This window comes from Enhydra lutris, unplaced genomic scaffold, assembly GCF_002288905.1.
Source record: "Enhydra lutris kenyoni isolate GAN:26980312 unplaced genomic scaffold, ASM228890v2 scaffoldscaffold1, whole genome shotgun sequence".
NCBI lineage: Eukaryota > Metazoa > Chordata > Mammalia > Carnivora > Mustelidae > Enhydra > Enhydra lutris.
Window position 1 is genome coordinate 28199966 of NW_019154085.1, and position 26159 is coordinate 28226124.

Here is a 26159-nt window from a genome sequence, read left to right on the forward strand (position 1 = left end):
GGGAGCATATAAGCTATTTAGGGAGGAAATGCCAGATTCCATGTGCCAGAGAAGAGATACGGGGTGAGGACTGAGTTTCCTGATAGGGCAGGGCCACACAGGTGACACTGTGACTCCTAGACCATTGAGGCAGGCTCCACTCCTATCTCTCTGGCCACAGGATGCAGCCCAAGGACTCACCTCTTTGGGTCGCCCTCCAGGATTGAGGGCGATGGTGAGAGCCAGCTCAGGGGAGACGCACTGGACAGGGGAACGAACCCCAGGGCTACGGGGGGACGCGGGTTCTGGAGACTGGTTCTCATACTGTCCATCGCTGGCTGCCCGCCTCCGGAGAGGGGCGGGGGGCTCTGCAGGCTGCTTCTCCCGAGCCTGCACCCCTGGGAGGAATGCGGGGCAGAGAGGGCAATGAGGATTGTAGACGAGAAAGGATCGATTAGGCCCAGTTCCCCAGAGAAGGAGGTGTGTCTCAGCCAGGGTCCACGCTGGAGCTGGGCCTGTCTCACCTCCGGACTCCCCACTGCCTCCCTCTGCCCACATCCCAGGCTTCCTCTGCAGGGTGGGGGATCCACTGAGGTGGGGCTGGCCTTCCCCAGGATTCTCCGCCCTGCACAGGATTGGGACCCAAAGCACAAAGGGCTGATACAAGAAACAGATGTCAATGCCTTTCAAACCCTGGAGGCCGAGGGCCAGGGCTTCCAGGCAAGTGAGGGAAGGTGGGGAGAGGAGAGACCGTCTCCAAGGTGACTGCATCAACCAACAAGCAACATCAGGCCCGCAGGGAAGAACGTGGGAGAGTGCAAATAATGCATCATCTCGCAGATGGTGCTCCCGAGAAGAAACAAAGAAATGACTAAGCCTTGTCATGAAGTCTCCAGCCCCAGCTGGACCCTAGAATATTGCTGGCCTTCTCTGGGGTTCCCCAGCCTTCCTCCCATGCACCTCTGAAAACCTTTACCAACGGCCTTTATGTTGGCCTCTCGTCTACCCTCCCCTCGTTGTGCCCCAAAGATGGTCCAGCTTCCCGCCCCGCCCCTCCCCTCCCCTCCAAGCAGCAGGCCAAGGGCCTGAAGTCATGCGCTCCATCTGCCTTTCTGCATTCCCTTCCATTCCCCAGGCCGCGGCAGGCTGTTAGCCTCGCCCGCCTTCCTTCCTACTCTGTCTCCCCGAAGCTGGGCTGAGCCTCACTGAGCTGGCACCAGAATCCTAGAAAACGTACCCCCCACGGCCCAGAAGCCAAGACCCAGCCTGAGGACAGGCTTCTTGTCTTCATGATCTTGTGCGAGGACATCCGCAGCTCTGCCTTCACCACACCCCCCGCAGGGGTAGGTGAAGCGAGAGGAAGTTCTGGGCTGCACCAGAAGGTACGTGGGACCCTGACTGTGCCAGCCTCGTGGCCGACACGTCGGGGAGCCCTGTCCCGTGGCACTCTGCGCACACACACACACCGGCATGCACGCACGCACACACACCACTGGTCCCCCCAGGATGTGCCTGTGAGGCCCGTTCCAGACTGAATAGCCTGCCCTCCATGGTGGGGTCTGCGTGTCCCCACTAAGGCTGCCATGAAAATCCCAGGCTGGGAAGCCTTCTGACCTGTCATGAACAGCAGGCTGCCGATGCCAGACTAGGGGTGGACACACACTCGCTCACGCGCACACGCACACACAGTCCCTCGGAGACACGCACTCATCCGATCACATAGCCGGGGGGCCCATCCGGATGGCGGCAGGACTGGTGTAGTGTCTACAAGGCAGACGGACCCAGGGGGCTGTGGGAGGAGGTTTCAGGCCTCCTCTCGGGACTCTCTACACCCCAGGGCAGCCTGCCTGCTGTCTAACCGAGAGAAGAGAGCCCTGGACGGGACAGTGAACCAGTCTCACAAACTGCTTGACTTAAAGCAAATAAGCCCTCCTCTTAAAGTGCCCTGATTTTCCAAATAGAAGAATGGGAGGTCACTGATCCAATGGTTAGGACCAGGATAGGACCATCAAGCCAGATTAAAGACGCAGCAGGCTCTCCCAGGGCTGGGCAGCTCCTGGGACCCCAGGCCGCAGCCACCCCAGGCTCCCAGCCATCAGAGAGGGGGCTGCCCCGAGCACCACACCACGTTTGCAGAGGCTTCCTGCCTTCACCCCACTTCTCCCACCTCCACCGAGTCCCTGCCTCCTGGGCGGCCTGGTCCAGAGCTGCCGCGTGTTTCATTCCTGGCAAAAACATTAGAAAGAAACAGACATAACCATTGATTTTCTAATAATAATTGTGACAAAGGAGGCCCATTTGGGAAAGGCTCTAGGGGTTTGGAGCTAAGTTCAGCTCCAAGGTTAAAAGAAATGCATTAGGGCTGGTTTCAGTTCCGGCTCACCCAGCCCAGCAGCCTCTTTCTGGTAGAACCCTGTGCCTTTGCAAGGGGTGGCCGGGTTCCCTGGTTGGGGATCTAATGTCTGCCCTTGAAAAGTGGGTCTGTTTCCATTCGAGGCCCTAAATCTCCCCAAGGGACAGAGAAAACGCTCTCTGGTTTGCCCAGAAGCACCCTCCACGGTCAGGTGCTGAGCTGGCTGTAGCCGCCCAGAGAAGGGGCCAGACCACCCGAGAGGGGCTTCTCAACGGCGGAGGAAGCGAGATCCTGATATAGTCAGCTATCCGAAAACGACCACACCTCCTCAAGTCCCGCGGCAGGGGGAGGGATAGACAGGACGACCCCCAAAAAGCTGGACTCTGCAGAAGGGGAAGACCCCACATTCCACTCCCACGGAGATGGCCCCTCCCCCTGCAGCGTGCCCCATGGCACCAGTGGCCAGTCAGAGCCTCTCACATTCTCTGAACACAGTAACTCACTGTTGTTCCCTTTGGCAGGCCCAGATATGCCCCAGAGCGCTGGAGAGCCATGTCCCCTCTCTCTTGTCCTTCTCTACAGGAGGGGAGACAGGGCATGGCAGTGGGGAGGGAAGAGAGCTCTATTGTTCCTCAGCCAAGCTGGGACGGCTGGACACAAGCTAACAGCCAGTGTCACAGAGAGAACACCCCTCCCTCATGTCCCAGAGACTGACCAATGCTAAAAATAGGGTTAGTCCCTGCCACACACCTCCACACCACCACCCTCAACCCCAGGACTTTCTCGGTCACTTGGCCTGGTTCCCTGTCTCTGTCGAGGCCTCTGTGTCCACATGCTCCACTCCCTACACGCGTGCGCGCACACACACACACACACACACACTGACCTCTGGGGGCTACAGCCCTAGCACACACCCAAACACCCACTTTGGCAAAGCACAGGTGCCCCGAGTCCTATAGACAAACGCCTGGAGTCAGGTTTCATCACATGCTGCCCCTACCCCCCCCCGGCCCCCGGACTGGCCACGGCCACCCCCGCAGACCCAGCTCTTCTTTCCAGCCTTCTGATTTCCAAAAGCCTGGATTCCTCAGCTCCAGGCGACGGGGCTGGGTGTCCAACAGCATGCCTGGGGCTCCGAAAGCCAGGGTCTCCGGGAGGCCACCTGCTGGGCCAGGGCACCAGAAAGCCACACGGCGATCACACTAGCAGCCCCAGGGCAAGCCATGCCAGCTCCCCTCGGGACGGGCCCACTGTCCCAGATCTGCCCCCAACGCCCAGGTTCGACTGAACACTGCGCTCCCCACCACTAGGCCGAGAAAGGGTGAAGGGAGGGGAGAGGAGGCGGACAGGGGGCATTCTGCTAGAGCCATCTCCCCATTTTCCATGGACTGGGAAGAGGAGGGTCTAGGCAAACACCAGATATTGCCATTAGGAGTCAAAAATCCCCACTACCCCTACGCCTTTTCCTGGAAGTGCTCAAGGCCATGACCTGGGGGGAACCTGAGCACAGCCTATCTCTCCCCTGGGCCTCCAGGCTTGGAGGGGCAGGGAAAATGATGGGGCAACTCCCTCCCCAGAGCTAACAGCCTATGGGCAGATGCTAGTGGGCATCACCCTCCATGCGGGGTACGCCATATTGGGGCATGTCAAGCCACCATGCAAAATACACATGGTGGGCTATGATGACTCCCTTTTCCCTTTCCCTCTGAGTAACTAAGAGACTTGCCCAGGGTCACAGAGGTGGTCACTGGCAGAGCCCGGACCACGCCCAGGGCTTCTGACTCTTGGACATGGGTCCTGTGGTCAGAGATTCGGGATGAGGTCGGAGGGGGAGCCGTGTCCCCAGAGGACCATGCTCAAGAGTAGACAGAACAGCAGGTGCCAGGGCGCCACTCTTTGTCGTGAGCCTGGTGACCCATGCAAAGCACAGCCTGGCTCCTGCTGAGACCCTGGCCCAGCAGCCTGGGTGGTCTGGCCAGGGTGGCCGGAGGGCTGGACTGTCCCCGCCCTCACCGAGCACACTTACTGCAAAGGCATGTGTGTCTCTGGGGAGCCTGAAAGCTCATCTAGTCAAGCTAGACCCTGTTCCTAGCATGTAAGGCCAAAGCCAAAAGCATCAGGCCTGTGTCCATGCAGAAGTGGGAGCACTTGCTCATGCAGAAAGGAGGGGGAGAGAGTCTTGAGAGAAGCAGGAGGGAGAAGTAGGCTGTGGCGGGGCGGGGGGTTGTAATGAAGGGGGGGGGGTGGCAAAAAGATGGAAAGAAGAGAACAGAAGGAGGAGGAAGAAAGGTAAGGGGGATAGAAAAAAATGAACCAGGATGAGAGCGGGCAAAGGTTAGAAGAAGTAGTCCATGAGAAAAAGGGGAAGAGAAGCTGAGAGCTACAATGAGGGACAGAGACTGGTAAGGAGGAAGGGGTGGAGGGGAACCAACCGGAGAGGGAGGAAGATCGGAGCCGGTGGAGAGGACGCAGCTGGAAGCCGGTGTGTCCCATGCCCTGCAGCTTGGCGTTGTATGCTGCCCACCCCGACCCCGGGGAGCCGGCAGGGAGGGAGGCAAGCGGGAAGAGAAGGCCGGGGGCAGGGAGGGGATGACACCAGGCAAGGGAGGCACCACGCCCACGGCACAGAGGACAGATGGACACAGGACACACGGAGAACGCAAGGGACAAGGCATTAAACAAGACGAAACAAAACAGAAACAAAGAGAAAATCAAGATTAGTTGGTGTTCTGAGTCTGGGATCTGGCCACACGCTCGGAGGGAGGTGGGAGGGTGTCAGAGAAGAAGAGAGGGTGAATCCAGGGTCTTGCTTCCCCAGTGGGCAGGTGGACCTCCTGCTGTCCCTCAGGATGCCACATCTCTCACTCTTCTAACCCCAGCACAGGGCAAGCAGGTGCTGGCCCGGGACCAGGCGAGCAATCCTACTGCCCCACAACTCACCTGTCCTCACAGTCAGCACGGCCCCATCCCGGGACCTGTGTCCTCTTGTGGTCACCTGCCTCTTCTGGACCCAGCAGTGACCCTACCAGCCTGAGCCCAAGGGCCACAGTCCCTAGCATCCCAGCATCCCCCTGCCCTTCATCCTTCCCTCACCCCCACCTTTGTAACCCTCTTCCCTGGAGTCCCTTCCACTTCTACTCCTGCCCAAGGCTGCTGGGCACCACCAGAAAGTCCTTAAAATGAGCCCGTCTTGATGCACTATGAAGACCTGCTACACCCTCCTTTTATCCACATTCACTGACTCCCTGTCCCTAAGGGGGCTGCACAGGAAACCCTGCTCCCTCCCCAACGCACTGCCTCACAAGCTAATCCACACCAGCTTCTTGGCCACTTCCCTCTCATGCCTCTAACTGACAAATGCAGGAGGCTCTGGGACTCAGCCCTGGGACCTCTGCTGCACGTGTGTTCCCCCAGGTGCACCCACACGTGCCATACTTCACATGACACCATACACTGGCAACCTTACATCCCAGCATCACGATGCCCACGTTTCTAAGTTCCAACCTCTCCCCGTGGCAGTTTCGAGGGCCTCTCCCAACTATCATGGCCAAAATCACACTGCCAACATTCCCTCCAAGTCTGCTCTTCCCACATCCTTACCCAACTCAGCAAGGAGCAACTCCATCCTTTAGTTGCTTGGTCTAAAACCCTAGAGCTGTCCTTGACTTTTCTCGTTCATTTCCCATGTCTAGACTTGATGGCTCCGCCTCCCAGACTGTCTACAGCCTAAGCACTTCTCACCATCTCCACAGCCACCGCTCTGATCAAAGCAGCAGCTGCCTCACTGTCTACCTCCCTTCCATCCTGGCCATACTGATCCTTTTAGAACGAGTCAGATGACATCACTGCTGTGCACACAGCACACAGAGTAAAAACCCAAGTTCTTAGAATCACCTACAAGGCCCCCTGCAAGCTGGCCTCCAGGCCCATTACCTCTTTGACTTCGAGCCCTACTCCACACCTCACATCAGGTACACCCCGACCTCAGGGCCTTTGCACTTGCTGTTCCATCTGTACATCCCCTCACTGCCCAGGGCAGCCTTCCCTAATCCTATGTCAAGTGCAACCACCTACCCACTCTCAACTCCTCACTGACACTTTCCTGCTTCATTTTATCTCTGTGCCACTTACCACCCATCTGACAGATTATATATGTATTTGCTTATGTGTTTATTGTCCATCTCCCCCATGAAGGCAAGGGTTTTTACCTCTTTTGTTTACCACCATTTTTCCAGACCCTAGACCAACACAGATGAGGAATGCATGCTGAATGAATGACTGAATGGATCTGGATGTAATCTCCTCTTTCCATGATGAAATGTAAAAGTTGGGCTCTCAATTTGTCTCAAGCTTGACACATATATTTCCCTGTATCTGTATTCATCCTTCACTCTTACTCCACAAGCAGGTATCTCACCTCCTCGTTGAGCCTTAATCATCCACCTGGGCTCCTAGGCCTATATCCCCTCGTCCTTCCTTACTGGTCTTATTCTAGCAACTTCTTTCTTTCCCTTCCATCTTTTTCTTCTTTCTATTCCCTCCATATTCAACTTCTGCTTCTCCTCTAAAATCATTCTCATGGCTTCTATATTTAGAGGAAAAAAAAAAAAGGCTCTCTCCATATCTTCCTGCACTCTTCAGCTACCATCCTCTTTGCTTTTATCATACAACCACTCAAAAGAACAGTGGGCATCCTAGCCGCACTGCCTCTCTGCACTCACCCCTCAATCCTCCGTCTGCTTTCTGCCACCACTGCTCTACTGAAAATATGTCTTTTGAAAATCCCTGGGGCCACCTAACTGGAAAGCTCAGTGAATTTTCCCCAGTCCTCCTCCTCATGATCTCCCCAGTGACACTGTGAACCCCCCACCCCCACTCCTGGAAATCCTTTTCTGTCTTGACTTCTGTGGTGACCCACTGTCCCTGTCTTCTCTCACTGTCCTGAACGTTTCTTCTCAACCTCCTTCCCCTCCATTCCCCTCATAGCCATTTCATCCTAAGTTCTTTTCTCTCCATGCCCTCTGGCAGAGAGATCTCTCATTCATGGCCAGTGCTTTAACCCATGTCTTTGTGAGGATGACTCCAAATTCTATAGTTTTTTCTATTTTTTCAGGCTCCAATTCCAGATTTTTAGCTGCTTACCATACATGTCTATGTAGAGGCTCTACCGTCACCTCAAACTCAACATAAGGAACACTGATGTCTTCATCTTATATGAAATCTGTTCCTCCTAACTCCTGACTTATTAATGGAACTAGCATTCTGTTCCTATTCATGGAGCCTCAGAATCCTCTTTGATGTCTTCCTCTCCTTCACCCCTACACCCAATCAGTTTGTAAGTACATTTGCTCTACTCTTATAGTATCCTTGGCACCCATCTCTTCTTTTTTATCTCCATGGTCAGCACCCTAATACAATCGCCTGACCCAGTCTACTTAATAAACAATGAATCTCCCAACTCAGAGTCTCTCCTATTTTGCATTCTTCCTGCCCAGATCCACCAGATACGTCTCCCTAAATTACAGCTCTGATGATGGCATACTCCCAACTAAAACATGGCCGCAGCTTCCTACATTGCCACTAGATAAGATTCAAGCTCTTTAGTCTGGTATTTTATGACCAACCAGAGGCAGGTCCCAGGCTACCTTCCTTGACTCTCTCTCACTGCCAATATGCTCTCAATCTACTATATTCGTCAAACACTAATGGTTTCCTGTGTTCTTTAAGAACCCTGTCCCTCCCATGACCCCATCCACTTCCAAACTCCTATTCCTCTCCCAAGGCTCTTATTTAAAACTCACACTCAACATGCTCCTTAATCTCTTCCACTGATACTGATCTTTCCTTTTTCTTCACTCCCACAGAACTTTCTCCATATCTCACTATTGGGAATGACTTCATTTTAAAGTTCAAGTTCTTTCTCCCCTTACTAAACTCTAGACTCCTTAAAGATAAGATGCACATCTGATCGCCAACATGCACAGAAATCTCTACCTCTAGAGACATCTGAGATCAGTCCAGTCACAGACTCAGGATCATAAGATAACATGGACTTAACAACTCTGGCTCCTATTTCTTTTTCTTGTCTTATTGCACTGGCTAAGATAGCAAATACAATGTTAAGTGATAGTGGTGATAACAGGCATACTTATTTTGTCCCTGGTGTACCAGGAATGCTTCTAATGTTTCACAAGAAAGTGTGACATATGCTACAGATTGCTGGTACCTACTGTTTATCAAGTTAAGAAAACTACCTCTATATTCCCTGAGATCTAAGCTGAAATAAGAGATAAGGAGTCATTGGATCAAAATGGAATGAACCAGGAATCTAGTATTGAGGTATGGAGGAGGTACTGAGCCAAAGAAGAAAAGGTAGACCTGCAGGAGAAAAGCCAGGAGAAACCAGATCAAGTTCATGGCCATTAAGGGGTTCTCCTTCAGATCTGAGCTTCCTGGGTTACATGCTGAAGCTTATGTTTGAGCTTCTTGCAGAAGAACATAGAAGCAGCAGGAAGAAGTGGTACTGGCCTGTTGCCTGACTCCCAGGTTGTTGTACACAATGATCCCGCCTTTGCACCTCTGCTTACACAAGTACTGCAGACATGCTGCAGGGTTACTGAGGAATTTGTGCAAACAGGACCTGCTGACCTAAGAAATGCTTTCATGACAGAGCACGGACCAAAGAGGCCCCTTTATAGCCCTGGGGACCAAATATATCTGTCCCCTCTCTACATCTAATCCTTTCTCCTGACTGATTCACTCACAGTTGGGGGAGAAGATGATAGCAAGGTTGGGGACAGAGACATTGTACCAACATCTCTCCCTCCCTATGACTCCTTGGCAGCCAAAGCCTGAGCAACTAAGGATATAGAAGCTGACAGTCAAGACTTCAGAAGTTGGTAGGAGAGAAAAGGCTGAGGGGAGATGCACTTTAAGACGGGCATCCTTCTGGAGCTATTAAGATATGGCTTCCTTTACAGCCAGCTCCAGGAGAGCTATACAGGAGGATTTTCTGGTAGGGAGAGCAAATTCACTCTGCTTCCCCCAGAGAATCTGTCCATCATTAGGTTAGAGTGTTACTATTCCCTAGGCTACCTCAACTCTATAAAGTAGTAAGAGGGCCCCATTCCTCTCCCGTGAATAAAACCTCTGACAAAGAAGCCAAGGGTCCTTCTCTCAGGAGCTCAGAGGTGGGAAAAAGCAGAAGATGGCAGCCCCATGTGGACCACGCCACAAAGCCTTTCACCTCTAGAGTTAGAGAGCTACTCATCCTGTGTTTTGACATTCAGTTAAAAGCAATGATGTGCTTCTGGACCAGCTCTCCAGGAGAGGTGAAACCCTGATGGCCAATTTCCATGCCATAAATACTTTCATCAGAGCCAATCTGAAGTTACTGAGAGTGGAACTAGGGACCGTGCTCTGCTCCGAAGTACAGCAGGACATCCCTGCCCCCACACCAGGTCCTGGACCCATCCCAATAGCCAGCCAGCCTGCCCTCAGCTGCTTCCCCTAACCCAATGTCCATCCCCAGGGAGGGGTCTCCCTCTCACCCTGCAGCTGGTATGATGACTCAGCTTCCCTACATTTAGGGGGAGGGGTGGAGGGCAGAGTCAGCTGCCCAGGCTCCTCTTCTCCTCCCTGAGCTTCCACCACCCTGTCCACTGAGGGGCTTGGCAAAAAGTCCCCTAGCCCCCATCTCTAGCCCACCTCTGCCTGGCCTGACCTCCACAGCTAAACAAACCCACAGGATTTCCCACTGAGTGTGGCTGCCCCCATGGAATGGTCACGGCCGTAGGCCAGCAAGAAAGGAAAAGAGCCCTTCCCATCCCTCCCAGCGTGGCCCTACAACACTCTGCCATTTCTTGTCTAGATCTCCCCAGTAAGCTCTCTCGTTACCCCATCCCCTCTCCTGCCTCCAGAAATGAAGCCCATTCTCCAAAAGGAAATGGAGCTATGTTTCTCAGCACCTGCTGCTCATACACAGCACATCCAAAAGCAAGCACTAACAGGAGAGTTGAACAAGAAGGGGAACCTTGGCCTCCCCACCAAAATGAGACATACCTGGAAGGGACCCACCAGGGATGAGCACTCAGATAGAGCCCTGGCCTTAAGGACACCCTCCTTTCTCTGTTATGCCTCTGGGAGGGCCCAAGGGGGAAACTGAGTCTACAGAAGCCTCCCTCCCTCCAGGCTTCTCCATACCTTCCCCCAGGAACTGAAGCCTGAGGACAGCAGGCAGTTGCAGAGAACTTCTTCTCTCTGCCTAGAAAACCTGCACTCCAGCCCCAAAGTTACCACTTCCAAGAAGCTTTCCCTGATTGCTCCAGGTGGTAAGCCTTGCTTTCCCTCCAGCTCCAGGGCTTTGGTCCCCGCCCCTGTCATAGTACAACTTAAGCTCCTGTGTACCTGTCCCTTTACTGTAAGACACTGATCTTTGGATCTCAATGCCTGCCTGGGAGCCTAATGGACGAGGAACACAGGCAGGGATGGCGAGCACGTGACAGCCTCTTCCCCAGTCAAAGCAGCACCCGCCATGGGGTGACAGCCACTCTTGTTCCTCCCCCAGTAAGATCATCCAAGACCAAAGAGGGTGGGCATGGAGGGAGTAGGAAAGGAGTCCCATGGCTCTTACCTGCTACCCGGTGGGCTACCAGCCCCTCCAGGTTCAGTGGCTCCTCGTCTGGAGTGCGGGATGGGTCTGAAGTTGCCTCCTTTGGTGGGAACTGAGGCTGAGCGGGGAGGCCAGAGAGAGAGACTGGGGGCTGCTGAGGCCCTGGAGGGCTCTGGGTGGTTGGAAGGAAGGTGGACGAGGAGGAGGAGGCTGGGCTTTTTGGACGGAAGCTCAGGCTGGACCCAGCAGGACATGGTTGATAATCATAAGGTGAGTATGGCCTGCCAGAAGGGAAGGACTCCAGGGCCAGGGAGGACCGTGGGGCTGGCTCAGGGGTTCCCAAGGAATGCCCACTGGGGATGTAGCCAGACCTGGACTGGGTCAGGGGATGGGGCTGGCAGGGGGAGCCAGAGAGAGGCTGGGAGGACAGCGGGGAAGCCCCCGGCCAGGCCCCCGGCACGCTCTGGGACTTGTGCAGGGGGGCAGCTGCCGCGGCGGGCTCCAAATCCAGCATCAGCATGTTCAGTGCTTCGATGGACTGCTCTATCTCCTGCTGGGAGGCCGCCCTTGGGAACTCAGGGAGGCCGGGGGTGGGGGTCTCTGCCAGCGGCTGAGGGCTGGGCCTGCTGTGCCCGAGACTCTCCAGGTGGGCTCTCTCCTGCTGGCGAGGAGGGGGACGAGGCTGCTGCTGCTGCTGCTGCTGCTGCTGCTGCTGCTGCTGCTGCCAGGAATTCAGACCCCTCTGCACAGCCTCCCTGCTGCTGCCACTGCGGGCTGGAGCTGGGGGCAGCTGGGGCTCGCTCTCCGGAAAGGACTGGGAGCGGAACATACCGCTGGGGTCAAGGCCATAGTGGGAGGTGGGTACTGGCTGTGGCCAGGCTGGGTGGGGCCCCTCCCGCTGGTAGCCGGCTAAACCCTCCTGTGCCGAGTAGGAGGGCCGCACAGGGGCAGGGGGGCTGACATGGGCAGGCGCCGCTCGGCTGGCGGACTCATAGGGGTAGCCCCCGCCATTGACCATCGGTTCCCCTGGGTAAGACTTGTCCAGACCGTTGGTCAGTGAGGACAGGGCCTCTGGGTAGCCCCCCTCACTGGTGTTGGTGACCCCGTCCAGGGAGGACAGTGTGCCCATGCTGCCCACGCTGTGCCCGTCCTGGTTGGGCAACTCATCATCCAGGATGTCCGTCTCCCGCTCGGATGCCAAGGTCCCGCCATTGACGTGAACCTGGGCTGGGACGACATGGCGGCCGGCAGCGGGAGCAGCCAGGCCCCCTGCGGGGCGGGACCGGAGATGCTGCGTGTGGTACATGGGAGCTGCCTTCTCTCTCTCGACGCCGAAGCCACTGAGCAGGCGGTCCAGCTCGCGCTTCTCCTCAGGACTCAGGGCAGCGGGGGCGCTGGAGGGGCCGGGGGCCGGCTCATCGGTCTTGTCTGTCTTGGTGGAGGCTGTGGAGTTGCCTGAGTCGCTGCTCACGGAGAGGGTGTGCTCCACGTGGTTGGGGGTGGCCGACAGGGCAGGGCGCACGGCGTTGACGGCCCCAGTGCTGCCATGCAGGGAGTCCTTCTTCTTCACCTTGGCGTACAGGCTCCCATCCAGAGGCCCCTGAGTGTGTCCCACCACTTCTGCAAGACAGCCGGAGGGCAAACGACAGGTGTCAGTGAAAGGCTGGCACACCCTCTCATCTCCCCGAGGGAGGGAGGGAAGAGCTGCCATTCCCCGAGTCCTAAAATCTCCTTGCACCACTCAAGACAGAGCTGAGGTCAGGGATGTGAGGGACAAGGACAAAAGGACCCCTACCCAGGCTGTTGGGCCCTAACACCCAGCTCCAGGGCTGTGAAGCCTAAGTGGGCGAGAACGGGGAGCTTCGGAGCAAGGGGCCCCAGTCCAAAGCCTGGTCCTGGCATTTCACCAGCCTCCCAAGGACCTGGAAATACTGGGTCAAGATGGGGCTCCGCAAAGCCAGCAGTCCCCGCATCAGAGGCGACATGCCTTCACTCAGAGTGCTGGGCTCCTGGGATTCTGGAAAGAGGATCCAGAGAGCAGGGGGGCAGGGGAAGCATCTTAGGGATCCAGAACACAAAAGGAGATGGTTCTCCTCAAGGAGGGGTGTCCCCTGTGTCATTTTGTCTGGGGACCCCATGAGCAATACTTTCTCTGAAAGGAAATAGTGAGTGCTGGGTGGCTCAGGGCCAGAGGGCTGACTCAGGAACCAAGAACGTCCCCACCCAGAGGGACTCAGTGATTTCACACCCTGTACAGTCAGCAGCCCAGCTTCCAGCCCCGACACACACACACACACACACACACACACGCCCCCCCCCTCCCTTTACTCCAAGGCAGACCCTCTGTTGGCAAGAAAAGAAAGCCCCCCCCCCCAAATACGGCAAAGTCCAGCCAGACACCAAGAGTCACACGCACACACCACCCACACACAGGAAAACCAGACACAAAGACGTCCTGAGACACACACGCCAGCTGGTAATCACCCAAGTCAAACACCCACAATTCACCCAAACTGAACCCTTGGTGCACTCTCGGGGTACGCTAGGTAGGTGCCCCCGAGGCACTTTACACGAACTTCATTTCCAGTCCCACGAGTCAGGGAGTATCATGCCTCCTTCAGGAACAGGAGAAAGTGAGATTCGTAGAAGTGAAGCCATTTACCTACAGATATACGGTATCTGGTAACGATGAGATTTAAAATCAGAACTAATTTAAGATTTAATTAAAATAAAACTAAATTAAAGGCAAAACTAATTTAAAATCGGAACTTCAAAAACCATCCTATTTTTATTATTTCACACCATCCGTCGTATAACACACACGCAGAGTAAATGAAACACGTAAAAGGCAGCAATACCCCAAAATAAATACTTAAATCTAAAGCCACAATCATTTCAGAAAATACAAGCGCCTACCATGCCCAAGGATCAGCCCTCAGGCCAGAAGTGGCAGCCTCTAAAAATAAACACTCGTACAGAAGCCCACAGCCAAAAACAAGGGATCAGACAGCCACAAAACAGGAACATCGTGATCAACAGACACACACACAAACCACAGGCCGACCAAATGACGTCACCGGCAGCAAGCGCAGCGGTGCCCAACGAGGCACAGCGTCCACGCACACCCCCCAGGGGCTGGATGCTCTCTGCCCATTCACCTAACTCTCCAGACCCATCTCTCTGTCCCCTGTTTTCCCTGGGGCTTTGGGACCTTGGCCAGCAGCAGGTCCCAAGGGACACTGGGCCAGGGTGTGGCCACAGCCCCGGACTTCAGGGGCTGGGGCTTGTTGGGATTGGGAATGGGTCTGAATCTGGTCCTTGTGCTGGGGCCCCCAAGGGCTGCTGAGATCAACTGGCCTGTCCTCGCCTCTGAAGGTGTCAAAGCTACTGAAGGAGAGAGGCTGCCTGCATGCCGGGTTCTTCCAAAGAACTGGACTCCTGCCACACAAAGAGAGAGACCCCAGCTAATGGCTTCCATCGGGGGAAGCGTCAAAGACAAGAGCTCTGCTCCACTCAGATTTCTGGGGGTGGTTCCCAGGAAGGGGGGCCTCTTAGACCAGTCAGTGGGAGGCCGAAGAGCTGTCCTTCCTTCCCACTGTGCCTGGAAAGTGGCTGGCCCCAGAGAAGGCAGGCTCACACTGCGAAGCCAGCAAGCTCCTCCAGCCCTGGCAACCCCTAACCTCCCAAGTTCATGCTCATGTGGTCTGGGAAGCGGGGGTAACAACAGCAAAGCAAAGAGTAGAGTGTCCAGCTCCCCATTTACACCTGGGGGCAATGAGAACCACTGGGTACAAACCAGGGTAAACCAAAAACTATTGTTTCCTTCAGGGAGAAAGGAGACCCACTCCCGCATCACACTTGGGTTCATAAAAGAAGAGCTTTTGGCAAGAGAGCTATGAAAGCATCCCCTGAGGGAAGCAGGGAGGAAGAATTCACGCTGACTACCAGTACCTGATATCTTGCCCCTTTGGGCCCCTTCATTGATTGCGACAACATCAATATTAAACCTATTCTGCCATGTAATTCACCCCCACACAGACCACTCTTTGCAGCAACATTGGGAACAGTAACTGCCAGGCCACGGAGGCTGAGTTAGAAAATCGAAGAAGTGCAGATTGTTTAACTAAATCTTTTCCGCACGATACAAACGGAAATGTCTACTGCTGTCCTCCAAGAAGGAGCCGGCTGCTCCTGACCACTGAGTGCCTGCCCCACACTTCAGGCTGTCCTACACCTTCACGGGTCTCCGTCTTCCCATCCAGAGGGGGCTGTGAGGACAGCCAGGCCCGTCCTGGGTCTGTCTAGCCCCCGGGAGGGCTCCGCTGAAAGCCCAGTGTATTGGCATGACCCCAGCATGGCAGCTTGCCCTGTTCCTCCCGTCGAGATGAGCACCGCCACCCCCCTGCCCCCCATACCGGTACACACATGCTCGTCCTTCCCTTCTGCCCGCCACCGCGGCCACATTAAGTGCTACTTAGCAGGACCACAAGAAGCCGGAACACAATGTCAGTTTCCCTCTGTTAAGGCAGGAAGAGCAGGAGAGAGAGGCAGGCAGAATAAGGAAAGAAAGAGCCAGAGGAGAGGGTGGGGGAAGATGGCTTTGGAGCTCTCGAGCTGGGGGTCACGAGATCCGACTCAGTCCCAGCAGCCTCCGGGGGCACGGCCAGCTCAGGCAAATCCTCTCGGGTGAGAGGGCACTGGACACCCAGTGTGGCAGGGAGCAGGGGTCAGAGGAGGAACCTGCCAGACCGGGGCCATCGGTAGCGGCCCAGGTCATCATGGAGGAGAAGGACAGACAGCAGGGGTAACACAGGTCGCAGGCCGCCCAGCGTGGGGAGCTCCCAACCCTGCAGGTCGGCCAGCCGGAACGTCCTGTCTTGTGGGCCATCTCCCTGGCTGCTTCTCTAGGGAAGCCGAGACGCTAACGGTCCCTTCAAGGCCCCATTTGCTTTGTCCGAATATGTCTCCTGGCTCCCCCGGCAGCTGCCCAAGCCCCAGCCCCACCCTCGACATCGAGCTGGATTGCACCAAGAGGCCCTTCTTCCACGGCAGCCGTAATCCAGATGTGCGAGTCATACTTTTAGAAAGCTCTGAGGAAAATCCCCAGCTGACTTGGACATGGACCTACTCCTAGGCTCCCTCCAGCAAGCCACAGAGGTGTGTGTGGTGCTAGAAGCCCAGTCCAGGCCAGGAGGCAGGGAAGGAGAGACAGGTACTGCCTGCACACTGCAAAGAGAACGGAAGGACTACAGGAGGCAAAGGTGACCCGGGTTTAGGACAGCTGTTTTCCAACTTCGAGGTGCATAAGAATCTGCTCCAGAGATTACTAAAAATGGAGATGCTGGGGTCCCGCCCCCAAAGACTCACTCATAGGCCTGGGGCGAGGCCAAAGTGTAGTATTTTAACTCTCCCAAGTCTCTGGGGCTCACACAGGTGGACGATATCTTGAGAAACGCTGACCCCAAAAGTCAGCCCTTTGGACTCTGAAAAGAAGGATCCCCACTTCTCTTACTAACGTCTAGCGGAGAAAGTCTACTTATTTAGTGGTCAGGAGAGATGGCCCAACCATGGAAAATAAAAGGCTCGAACCTGGTCAGCTCTAAGAAAGAAGTTTCCTCTGGTGGTCAGCAAGCAGCGACCCCACCTCGTCCAACCAGCAGGCTGGTTTTGAACAGTGAGTGACTTACTAAGGTTTTCAGGCTGGGGCCCTTCCGGATAAAAATTCCTTTGGGTCCATGTTCAGCTGAATAGCAATACATTAAAATATACTACCCAGAGAAGAGTGACCAACCAATGCAGAGGAAAATCAAAGCATGCCAGTAGGAAGAGGCAACACGCCACCCTGGATAGCAGTACTTTGGAGGTAGACCAGGGCCCGGCACACCCAAAGGGAATCTCAGATCCTTCAACAGGGAGTGGGGCATCAAAGGCCGTGAGCGAGCATCTAGGAAGTAGGTGACCTTTGACAAGGGCTGAGGCTTGGCCAAGAAGAAGCAAGGTCTGGACATGTGAACCGGAAATTTCATCACAGACTCTCCCTCGGCCATGGAGGGAGCCAGGCGGGGCTACTGAGGGGCAGCATGTGGGGGCCAGAGGATGGGGCTGGGTACCAGGGAGGCCCCAGGGATGTGGTTCTGGAGAAAAGACAGAGGAGAAGCGCTGCTTCAACTCCATGGTTGTGCCAGATACAACCATTACTCAGAAGGACGGTCCCCATCTTAATGTCAAGTTGCTTGCCTCTGCCACTTAACCACACAGAGCCTGGCTTCCAAGCCTGGGGGTTGAAGATTCAGATGCTTACCTGCAGGTTTGGTGAGTGACAGGACTCAGGGGCTAAGTACCTGAAGCTAGGCATGGCACATCCTGGCATGCTATGTTCTCCTCTTTCCCTCCTGTTTCGCATGTTTTAACAGCTCCCATCACCCACCCATTAAAGCCCAAACCCTCCTCCACTGCTGGACAAGCCATACCTTTTATCATCCGGCCCCCATTTGCCTTTTGAAGCCTCACCTTCACTGTCCCCAATACCCCCAACACCCTTCACTCCTCTTACTATTCCTATGCTTTTCCTACTCTGGGCTTCCCATCTGCTATCCCCTCTCCTAAAAGATCCTTCTTCATGTTTGTTTTCCCCCCACAACTCTCAAGCTCTCTGGAAAACCCCTTTCTCCTCCTTCAGGTTCAGCCTGAACTTCTTTGGGAAGCATCCCTCAACCTAACCCTTTCCAGAGCCCTCCAGACTGAGCTTAACCTCTTCTGAGTTTCTGTCACCCTGGGCAGACAACTCCTGGAAACGTAAATCACCCGGAGGCTAGTCATGACTGCTATCCATATTTGTCCTCCCACTAAGTGGGGGCTCCTTGAGAAAGAGCCTCTGTCCCCGCCCCCACCCTGCCAGTGCCTGGTTCCCAGCCCGTACCCTTCACAATATGGTCTATGCGAACAGTGCCTCTTGGAGCTTAATGTCTAACCCGCACGGCTTACAGCACCACTCTGCAGAACGCAGGGCCTGGCACACATCGCATGTTTCATAAATGCTTCTTGCATCACATTAAATAGTCCAAGAAGTTATATATAGTCCTGTCGGCCCCTGAGGCACTCTTCTTCCACTACCATCCAGAGACGTGACAGATCAGAGGTTCAAGGTGGACCCAAGCTTCTCCCGAAGGAAAGAGAAAAGACAAGCCCTGCAGCCAAAACATCATGAGAGAGAGGCACACACACCATCATGAGAGAGAGGCACACACACCACATAGCTGGTGGCCCAGGTGAGGCACAGCGGAGGTCCTGAGCCAGAGCCCACCCCAGGGAGTTCCTCAGAAAACTCCGAGCCATACTCCAGGCCAGCAGACGTTGACTTTCATAGCTAAGGACGCTTTGGGATATCTGATGCAAGTCCCGACTAATTGCCCTCAAAATGCATGAAACACAAATTGCGCACATAATTGCAGGGGTCCTCAAAGACCACCTATGGATCTTCAATGTCGACGTATGAATCTAACAGGTGCTCCCTCTCGGGCTCCCTCTCTGCTGCCTGGGATTCCACGCAGAATGCCAGGCTGCCTCCAAGAGAGGAGAACACACAAAAAAGGACGATCTTCCGGCTGGAGGAGTGCAGGTGGGGCCCAGCCCAGAGGAGCCCACTGAGTCGCAGCCTGCCCTAGGGAGGGGAGTGTGAGGCGGGGATGAGGATGGACAGCTCAGACATGACCTGGGTCCTCTTGACACGCCATGGCAACAGTGGCGGGGATCTCCTGTGACCCCGCCTGTGACAGTCTTGGCCCCAACCCATGCCAACCTCCCATCCCACAGGCAGCCGGAGACCAAGGCAGCCCTTTGTTCCTCCCAGCTGCAGAGAGATCTGGAACATCTCCAAGTGGGAATGGGCTTCATTGGGGATTCTGAAGGTCAGCAGAATTCGAGGTGAAGGGAAGTCCCCAAGTCTCTGAAGGGAAAGCACACAGAGGGGACACAGCCTCTGGGACGGAGAGCAGGCAACAGGTGCAGCCCAGGAGACCTAATAAGGTTCACACTGAGAGGTGCCCACTCATGGGCATGGGGCCTCAGGCCCTGTGGGCAGAGACAGATGAGGCCAGGCATAGCCAACAGACACCTGTCTATCTTCCTGCTTGAGAGCACTCAGAGGGAACCCCCTGCCTTCTCAGAGACTGGACAAAAGAGAAATAAGATTCTTCTCAAGGCAGATGTCAACCTATTCACAGGTGGCTCTGTGCCCGTACAAGTGACCACACTAGAGTCCCCCACAAACCTGCGTCTGTCAACTTGGGGGTGGGGCGGGGGGCACAGGAAAGAGAGAAAGTCCAATGGCCAAATGGGGCCCTGGTCTAAATGTCAGCCGGAGGGCCCCAGGACGGAGAAAGCCAGCGTGCAAACAGAAATGGGAACTAGAGCCCCTCCCATGGGCTGCTCCTGTCTCCTGCTGCTCCAGGAAGTCAGCCAAGCCAAGACGGCTTTCTAAATCCATGGAGATTTTAGCTGAAGGGTCTCAGGGGATCAGTTAATCCACTGACCACCCCTCATTTTACAGGAGGACAGTGACACTCAGCAGGCCCAGGGGATCCCCGCACCAAGGTCACCCAGCACAGACAAGTTCAGTGCTTTCTCCTAATGGTCTTCAAGGTGAAGATGGCTGGAGTCTGGGGAGGGCGGGGCGGGAGGGAAGGCCTCCAACCATGGCCATAGAGCAAGAACGGCCCAATATAATCCATGGGGCTTCATCGAGGGCTGATGACGGATGTGTCCCCAGGCCTTCCTCAGGAAGGACCCACAGTGCTTTCACAGATACCATCTGATTTGAATTCCTCCAGAGAGAGGGAGCAGGGACAGAAAACTCGATTCTGACCTTTATTTCAGACCCAAGGGACCAGGGCCTGGAGTGACCTGCCCGGGTCACAGGACGACCCACGCCTGTGGGGCAAATGTGAACTTGCAAGACCAGACTCCTGACTCCAGCCTGGCCTTCAGCTCCCACGCCAGCCACTATAAGCAGGGCCTGGCACTCCCACTCCATGCCCACAGCCTATCCGGGCACCAGATATCACAGGCGCTCGGGACAGTAAAAATAGTGCCCGAGTCCACAACAACCAAAGTCCTTCTCTGCCAGGCCAGGGTGCCCGCCCGGACACTCAGGGATCCCTGGCCAGGAGGATGGTCGAGCCACTCCAAGCCCTGCCAAAGTTGGGGCAAAGCCAGGAATGGGAGCCCACGGGTGTCCCGCAGAGGAATGGTCAGCACTGGGGGGACCACAAAGCTCAGAACACAGAACGGGAGGGGGGTGTCCTGAACACACATCCCACTAGGGGTGTCTCAGGGGCTCGCCAGGCTGCCTCCACATTTCCTTCACCCACCACCCCATCTTCATCCTCCATGAGCCATTACTCCCAAAGACTGGGCCAGCTCAGACACACTTCCTCCCACAGACTCAGCCACCCCCCAAGACCTGAGGTAGCAGCTCTTCCCTGTCCCAGGGCAGTGGGGCCAGGAGGGAGGTGGCCAGGTCCACCCCCACCCACCTCCAAAGGCGCTGGCATGGGCCACGACCCCATGCAACCCCCGCACACTCCCCGGGTCCAGGTCCACCGCAGATCCTGGTGCACGAGCCCAGCAGCCTCACAGCCCCAGGTCCAGTGGAGAGCCACCCAAGGACCCACACAAATGCCTAGCAGACACTCACCCTCTGGACGGAGAGGCAGAAAGGGGAGGAGGAACTGCTGCTCTGATTTGATCTCTGCTCCTTGTGCCTCAAGTTTCAAATAATTCCTCCATGGCTGCAGCCCCAAGGCTGGCTGTGTCCTGCTCAGGCTCCTGCAGACTGTCAGGGGTGGGAGGAGCCCGTGCCGCCTGCCTGCCCGCCCGGTCTGCACGCACCACCCCTCCCTCTGCTCACTCCCTCGCTCGCTCTCCTCCTCTTGGCCAGCTCAGCCGGCCTCACTCTGGCTTGTAGGAAGCCAGTGGGATAAAACTCTGTCTGTAATTTCAGCCAGCTGGGTCCCCAGGGTTTCACTTATCATCCTGTAGCTATGCAGCTCTTGAATGACATCACAGTGGCTTCCCAAGCCCTCCACACGGAGTGAGGAGCCCCGGCCAGCCCAGCAACCGCCCCGGCACAGCCTGGCCCAGCCCGCCCCCGTCCCAAACCCATCACAGCCCCCGGTGCCCAGCGCGGTGGGAAGAAAGAAGAAAGGGCCCTGGAGCGGAGCAGTTGGGATGCTCGCAGGAGAGAGGAAAGGGCCAGGGTTCCTACGAGGGTACTGAGATTTATTTCCTCAAATTTTTCCACATTTTTTTTCCATTCTCAGCAAATGAAAGGCAGAACAGATGACAACAATTTTCCAGCTGCTGAACAATAAGGTGGAAATCTTTTTTTCCCCTCCCTCTCCCCCTCCTTCCCCCACACCCCCACCACGGGGCAGAGTCTCGGAGCCATGACACTTCCTTGGCTCAAAAAAGGGCAAGAAAAAAGAAAACCCACAAGCCCCTGTACTTCCCAGAGGTGACAAGAGGCCTGAGGAAAGGCACCGAGCTGTCACCCAGGCAGTTCTGGGGGGGAAGCAGGAGCCTCAAAGTTACATTCTCAGGGCAAAACTTTGGATTCTGGCCCAGCAACCTTGACAATTCTTGAGGCCTGACTCTGGAAAGGCCAAATGGGACTCAGCCCAGGACATCGATCCACCAGGCCCCCTAAGATGCCTCCAACTGACTAGCCATCGGTATTCAATTCGTTCCAATCTATAAAGAGCAGGAATGGCAGAGAGGATAACTTCTCAGAGTGTCAGTGACCTCCACCTTCACCCCCAAGCACCCAGAACTGAAGGAGGCGCGTCTGCCAAAGCCATGAGAGCTGCCCCAAGTCCCCACCATGATCTGGCATGCCCTAAGAAGTGCCAGAAGTCTCTGGGAGCAGGACACCAGACCGTAACTCATGCACACGATGTTAGTGCCTTATTTTCACATCGCGTCAATGTCCCACGCCAACTCCCAGAGTGGGTAAGACATGGCCTGACGTCTGCAGGGCCTGCTGTCTCAGTTAGTTTGCAACCCCAAAGTGCTTCTGCAGCACCCCAACCCCAGTGCCCAGCCTTCCACAGCCAGGCCTGGGCACTGCAGGCTCAGCAAGGAGAAGCATGCCAGGTCCAGACCCTCGGCTCCTCCCTCTCCTGAGCTGACACCTCAACCCCGGCCCCCTCCCTGGCACGCACTCTCTCACTGCTCTTTTCTGAGAGTAAAGAAGGAATGTAAGAGGAAGAACAAGTATGGCACTGAATGTCCTGTCTTAACCACATCTTTAGGGACGAGATGGGCGAGCACACCCCACCCCCACCCAGTATCACAGACTTCACAGGAGCCATTAAGAATGGGGAGGGGAGGGGTGCCTGGATGGCTCAGTGGGTTAAAGCCTCTACCTTCAGCTCAGGTCATGATCCAGGGGTCCTGGGATCGAGTCCCGCATCAGGCTCTCTGCTCAGCAGGGAGCCTGTTTCCCCCTCTTTCTCTGCCTGCCTTTCTGCCTACTTATGATCTCTGTCAAATAAATAAATAAAATCTTTAAAAAAAAAAAATAGGGAGGGGAGAAGTGGATTTCCAGAACTGGGGACAGGAGGACTTCCAATCTTCCTAGAGCCAGGATGTTGGGAGACCACAATCTAGACAAACTCCTACGGTCTTCCTCCTACCTCTTCAGAGCCTCCCGGAATGAACCCACAAACCCCAAGATCCTGAGGGGTTCAGGTCACACAGTCCACCCAGTTCCCACCGAACCTCTTGTTTATCTATACCTGTGAATCCCAACAACACTGTTTTCATAAAATTTTGTCATTTAAAAGAAAATTAAAAATACAATAAAATTCTGTGATTTTTAAAATAAACTTCAGTTCAAGTCGTTCTAAGCATCCGTATATCCATATACACAACCAGGGTAAAGTCTATACTTTTTTTTCCTACTATGCATTAAAATAAATGCACCTAAAATCCTTTTACATGTAACTGTCAACGTGGCCAACATACTTTGGAAACACCACCACACGGCAGTCCTTGGAAGCAATGACCCCATCCTAAGGCACTCTGCTCCCATCCTGGGATTGGCTTCACCAGAAGCCAATTGAGAGACTCTTACAAAAACCCTGACCCCCCTGGCCCCACCCAAGACCTTCGGAAGCAGAACTGTGAGAGGTGGAGCCTGGGAAATCTGAATCATAAAACACTCCCCAGCTGAGAACGCAAGGCACCCAGGTTTGGGGGAAACTGACGCTAGATGTGCTTAACTATTTTCAGTTATGGGGAATCTTACTATTGCCCCAAAACACCCATTTCATCTTTCGATGCTGTAACAAGTAGATTTCAGCGCCCTATTTTTTTCCCACTAACTGGCTGTATGGTGCCCCACGGGATGGCTCAGACAAGCCAAATTTCTGCCACACGAGAGCTCTTTAGATACTAAACGTGGTGTGCACGTCCTCCCAAGTCTCTCCTGGATCCAGCCCGGAGTCCTTGAGCCCACCACACCATACCCTCCCTTTGCTTCTCTTCCTTACCTGAGCCCTTACTTCTAGCAGATTTTATCCCTCTGAAGCAAGGGACCCACAAACAACAAATTTGGCTCTCAGACTGGTAAGGAGCTCCATAAGCCTATCACCTCCCACTTTCTGGACACCGTACCTTTAATAATGAGTCCTAATGTTTATACCCAGCCCTTCCTGCTCACGTCACTTTAGCACCTGCCAGGGACACAGTGGCCAAGAACAGAGGCTTAGGCTGTCAAGCAGACACCGCTTTGAATCCAGATACTACCACTTACTAGCTTAGTGCAACCCTGGGCCAATTCCTTAATTTTTCTGAGCTTTAGTTTCTTTACCTGCAAAATGGGTACATTAATATTTTTATCTCAGACGGTACTGCAAAGACTGATAAAACGCAGACAAAGCACGGAAAGATGCTCTAAATGAGGCGGCCACATATATACAACTATGACCACGACCTCTGCTTCCCCTTCCTTGTTCTCTAGCCCAGCTCCACCCTGAGCTGCACGTTGGCGACCCTGTCACCCTGGGATACAGATGCGCACACCCAATGCTTCAGCTTCTGGGCGTATCATTCGCCTCGCCCTTTTCCTTTTCGAAAATCACAGCATCAGGTGAAACAGCCCAGACTCTGAGAACATGAAGCTCCTCAGCTAATAAATACCAAGACTTTCCAGCTTAGTCACTGCCAACAGCAGGCCAGATAAATGCCACCGCCTCTCCCACCTCCAGGGATGGCTTCCGCCTAGGACATGGCGGGGGTGGGGGCACGGGGGTCCTGTACACAAGTAGGAAAGTACTGGGCATGGGGTGTGGTAGATCTGGTTTGAAAAAGGCTATATGCAATTTAACCACTTTCTATTTGAGAAGAAGAAAAAAATTTTTTTCTCAAATACCTAAGGCGAAAATCTTTCTGCATGGGAGATGCGTGAGGCTAAGCTTGAGAGGTGAAAATACTGTTCACTCTTCCCAGGTGGCTGGATGGGCCCTGTCCCCTGGGACAGCCCTGAGCAGGGCGGTTTCATGAAATGTAAGATCTAGAGCAGGGATATGACCCGGTGACCTTCTGGAGCCCCTCAGAGGCTCAGTAGTACTGGAGACCCAGATTTGCCACACAAGGCCCAGCTGTGGACCGCTGGCCCAGGCTGATCCCTATAGTCTCAGCATGGTCAACCCAGAGGACATCCGGAGTTCATCAGGCCCCCACCACACCCCAATGTGGCCAAGACACAGGGTGGAGAAGTTTCCAAGCCCTGCATATTGGGTCAGGACTGGAACAGAGACTAACCACCCAGAGACTAACCACCCAGGAGCAAAATGGCAGAGCGTTTTGATTTTCAAGCAGCGGACCCTGGAACAGAAAGAGGAAGCGGGATAAGAAAAAAGGGCTTTCTCACCCTACACATGGGAGAGCTAAGAACCCAGAGGCAAAGGGCTGAGGGAACAGGGAGGCCAGCGGTCCTCTCCCAAGGTGATGTGTCCCCCCAGAGAACGTGGAACGATGTCTGGAAATATTTGGGGCTGTCTCATCTAGAAGAAATGCTATTGGCATCTGGTGGATGGAGATGTGGCTGAACATCGTACAACACAGAGGACGGGGCCTGGCAACAAACAACGACCCAGTCTGAGCTCAAGTGTGCCGCCGCTGAGGTGCCGTGAGCCAGCCCGAGGACAGAGGGAGTCTGGGGTGGGAGAGACAGAGCTTGGCACTGTGACTCAGGAGTCCTGGTTTCCGGTCTCCACTGCGCCACTAACGAACCCCTTGACCTTGGGTAAGTCGTTTCCTTTTCCTGGTCCTCGGTCTCCAAAGTGGTAGGGATGGCGAGAGAAGAACAAGACGAGCTCTGAACTCTAAAACAGCTGGTTCGATGCAGAACCGCCGGAAGAGAAAAGCAGGGGTGTGCCGGGCATTAAGGTGTTGAGTGAATGTCACATGGGCGAAGGGGAGCACCTGAAGAGGTCGCTCCCCGGAGGGGTGGGACGCTGTGTGTGGGACCTCCTTGGGACCTCCTCCCGCCTTCCAGCCCACGGGAGAGGGGAGACGGGGCTCACCGGAAGCTTGGGGAGATGAAGAAAGGGCAGATTCTGGGCACCCCTCCCACGGCCTGGACCTTCCAGGGTCTCCAATTGTCCCCCGACCCAGGGCCAGGCTCAGAAGAGCGTCCTCCAAGACAGGGGCAAGGGCCAGTGTGCCAGAGGATCACTCAGGAAGGGGAACTGTCAACTCCCAGGCAAATGTCCGGGTGGGACAAAGGTCGGGGGCATACCCACACACCTCCTCCTGTCTTTCCCCACTCACCACCTCCCAAGGTTCAGCCGCCAACTGGAAAAGGATGGAGGGAAATGGAGAGAGGGCTGCGGAGCTTGACCCAGGAAGGGTCCAGGAAGAATGGGAGCCTGTCCAAGAATGGGAACAGCAGGTTATATACTGTGGGTCTGCCCTTCGATGGATGCTCTCACGTTTGCTTCCACAAGTGCCTTTCAAGGGCAATACCATCATGCCCATCTTCCTGATAAAGAGACTAAGTCTTGCAAGTTGCAGCTTTTGCTTCAGATCACATGGCCAGTCTGACTCTGACGTTCAGGATCTTTCTGCTTCCCAGAGAGGAAGAAGGAAGGAGCATGAGGGGCAAAGGGTGGGAGCCAGAGCTGGTGGAATCCACCAGGAAGAAGGGAGTGA

General features: G+C 55.0%; 1 protein-coding gene across 5 annotated transcripts in view; it reads right to left on the bottom strand.

Moving 5' to 3' along the window:
- The window catches only part of LOC111149091 (tensin 1), a 164815-nt gene that overhangs the window by 28150 nt on the left and 110506 nt on the right, over positions 1-26159 (bottom strand). For 4 of the 5 annotated variants that reach the window (XM_022506325.1, XM_022506175.1, XM_022506254.1 and 1 more), the window contains 2 exons: positions 10965-12563; positions 181-377 (listed from right to left, as the gene is read on the bottom strand). In XM_022506325.1, the coding sequence (XP_022362033.1) occupies positions 181-377; positions 10965-12563 (1796 nt within the window). Of the gene's footprint in view, positions 1-180; positions 378-4764; positions 4849-10964; positions 12564-26159 lie in introns of all 5 variants that reach the window. The other variant, XM_022506110.1, reaches the window with a different exon arrangement.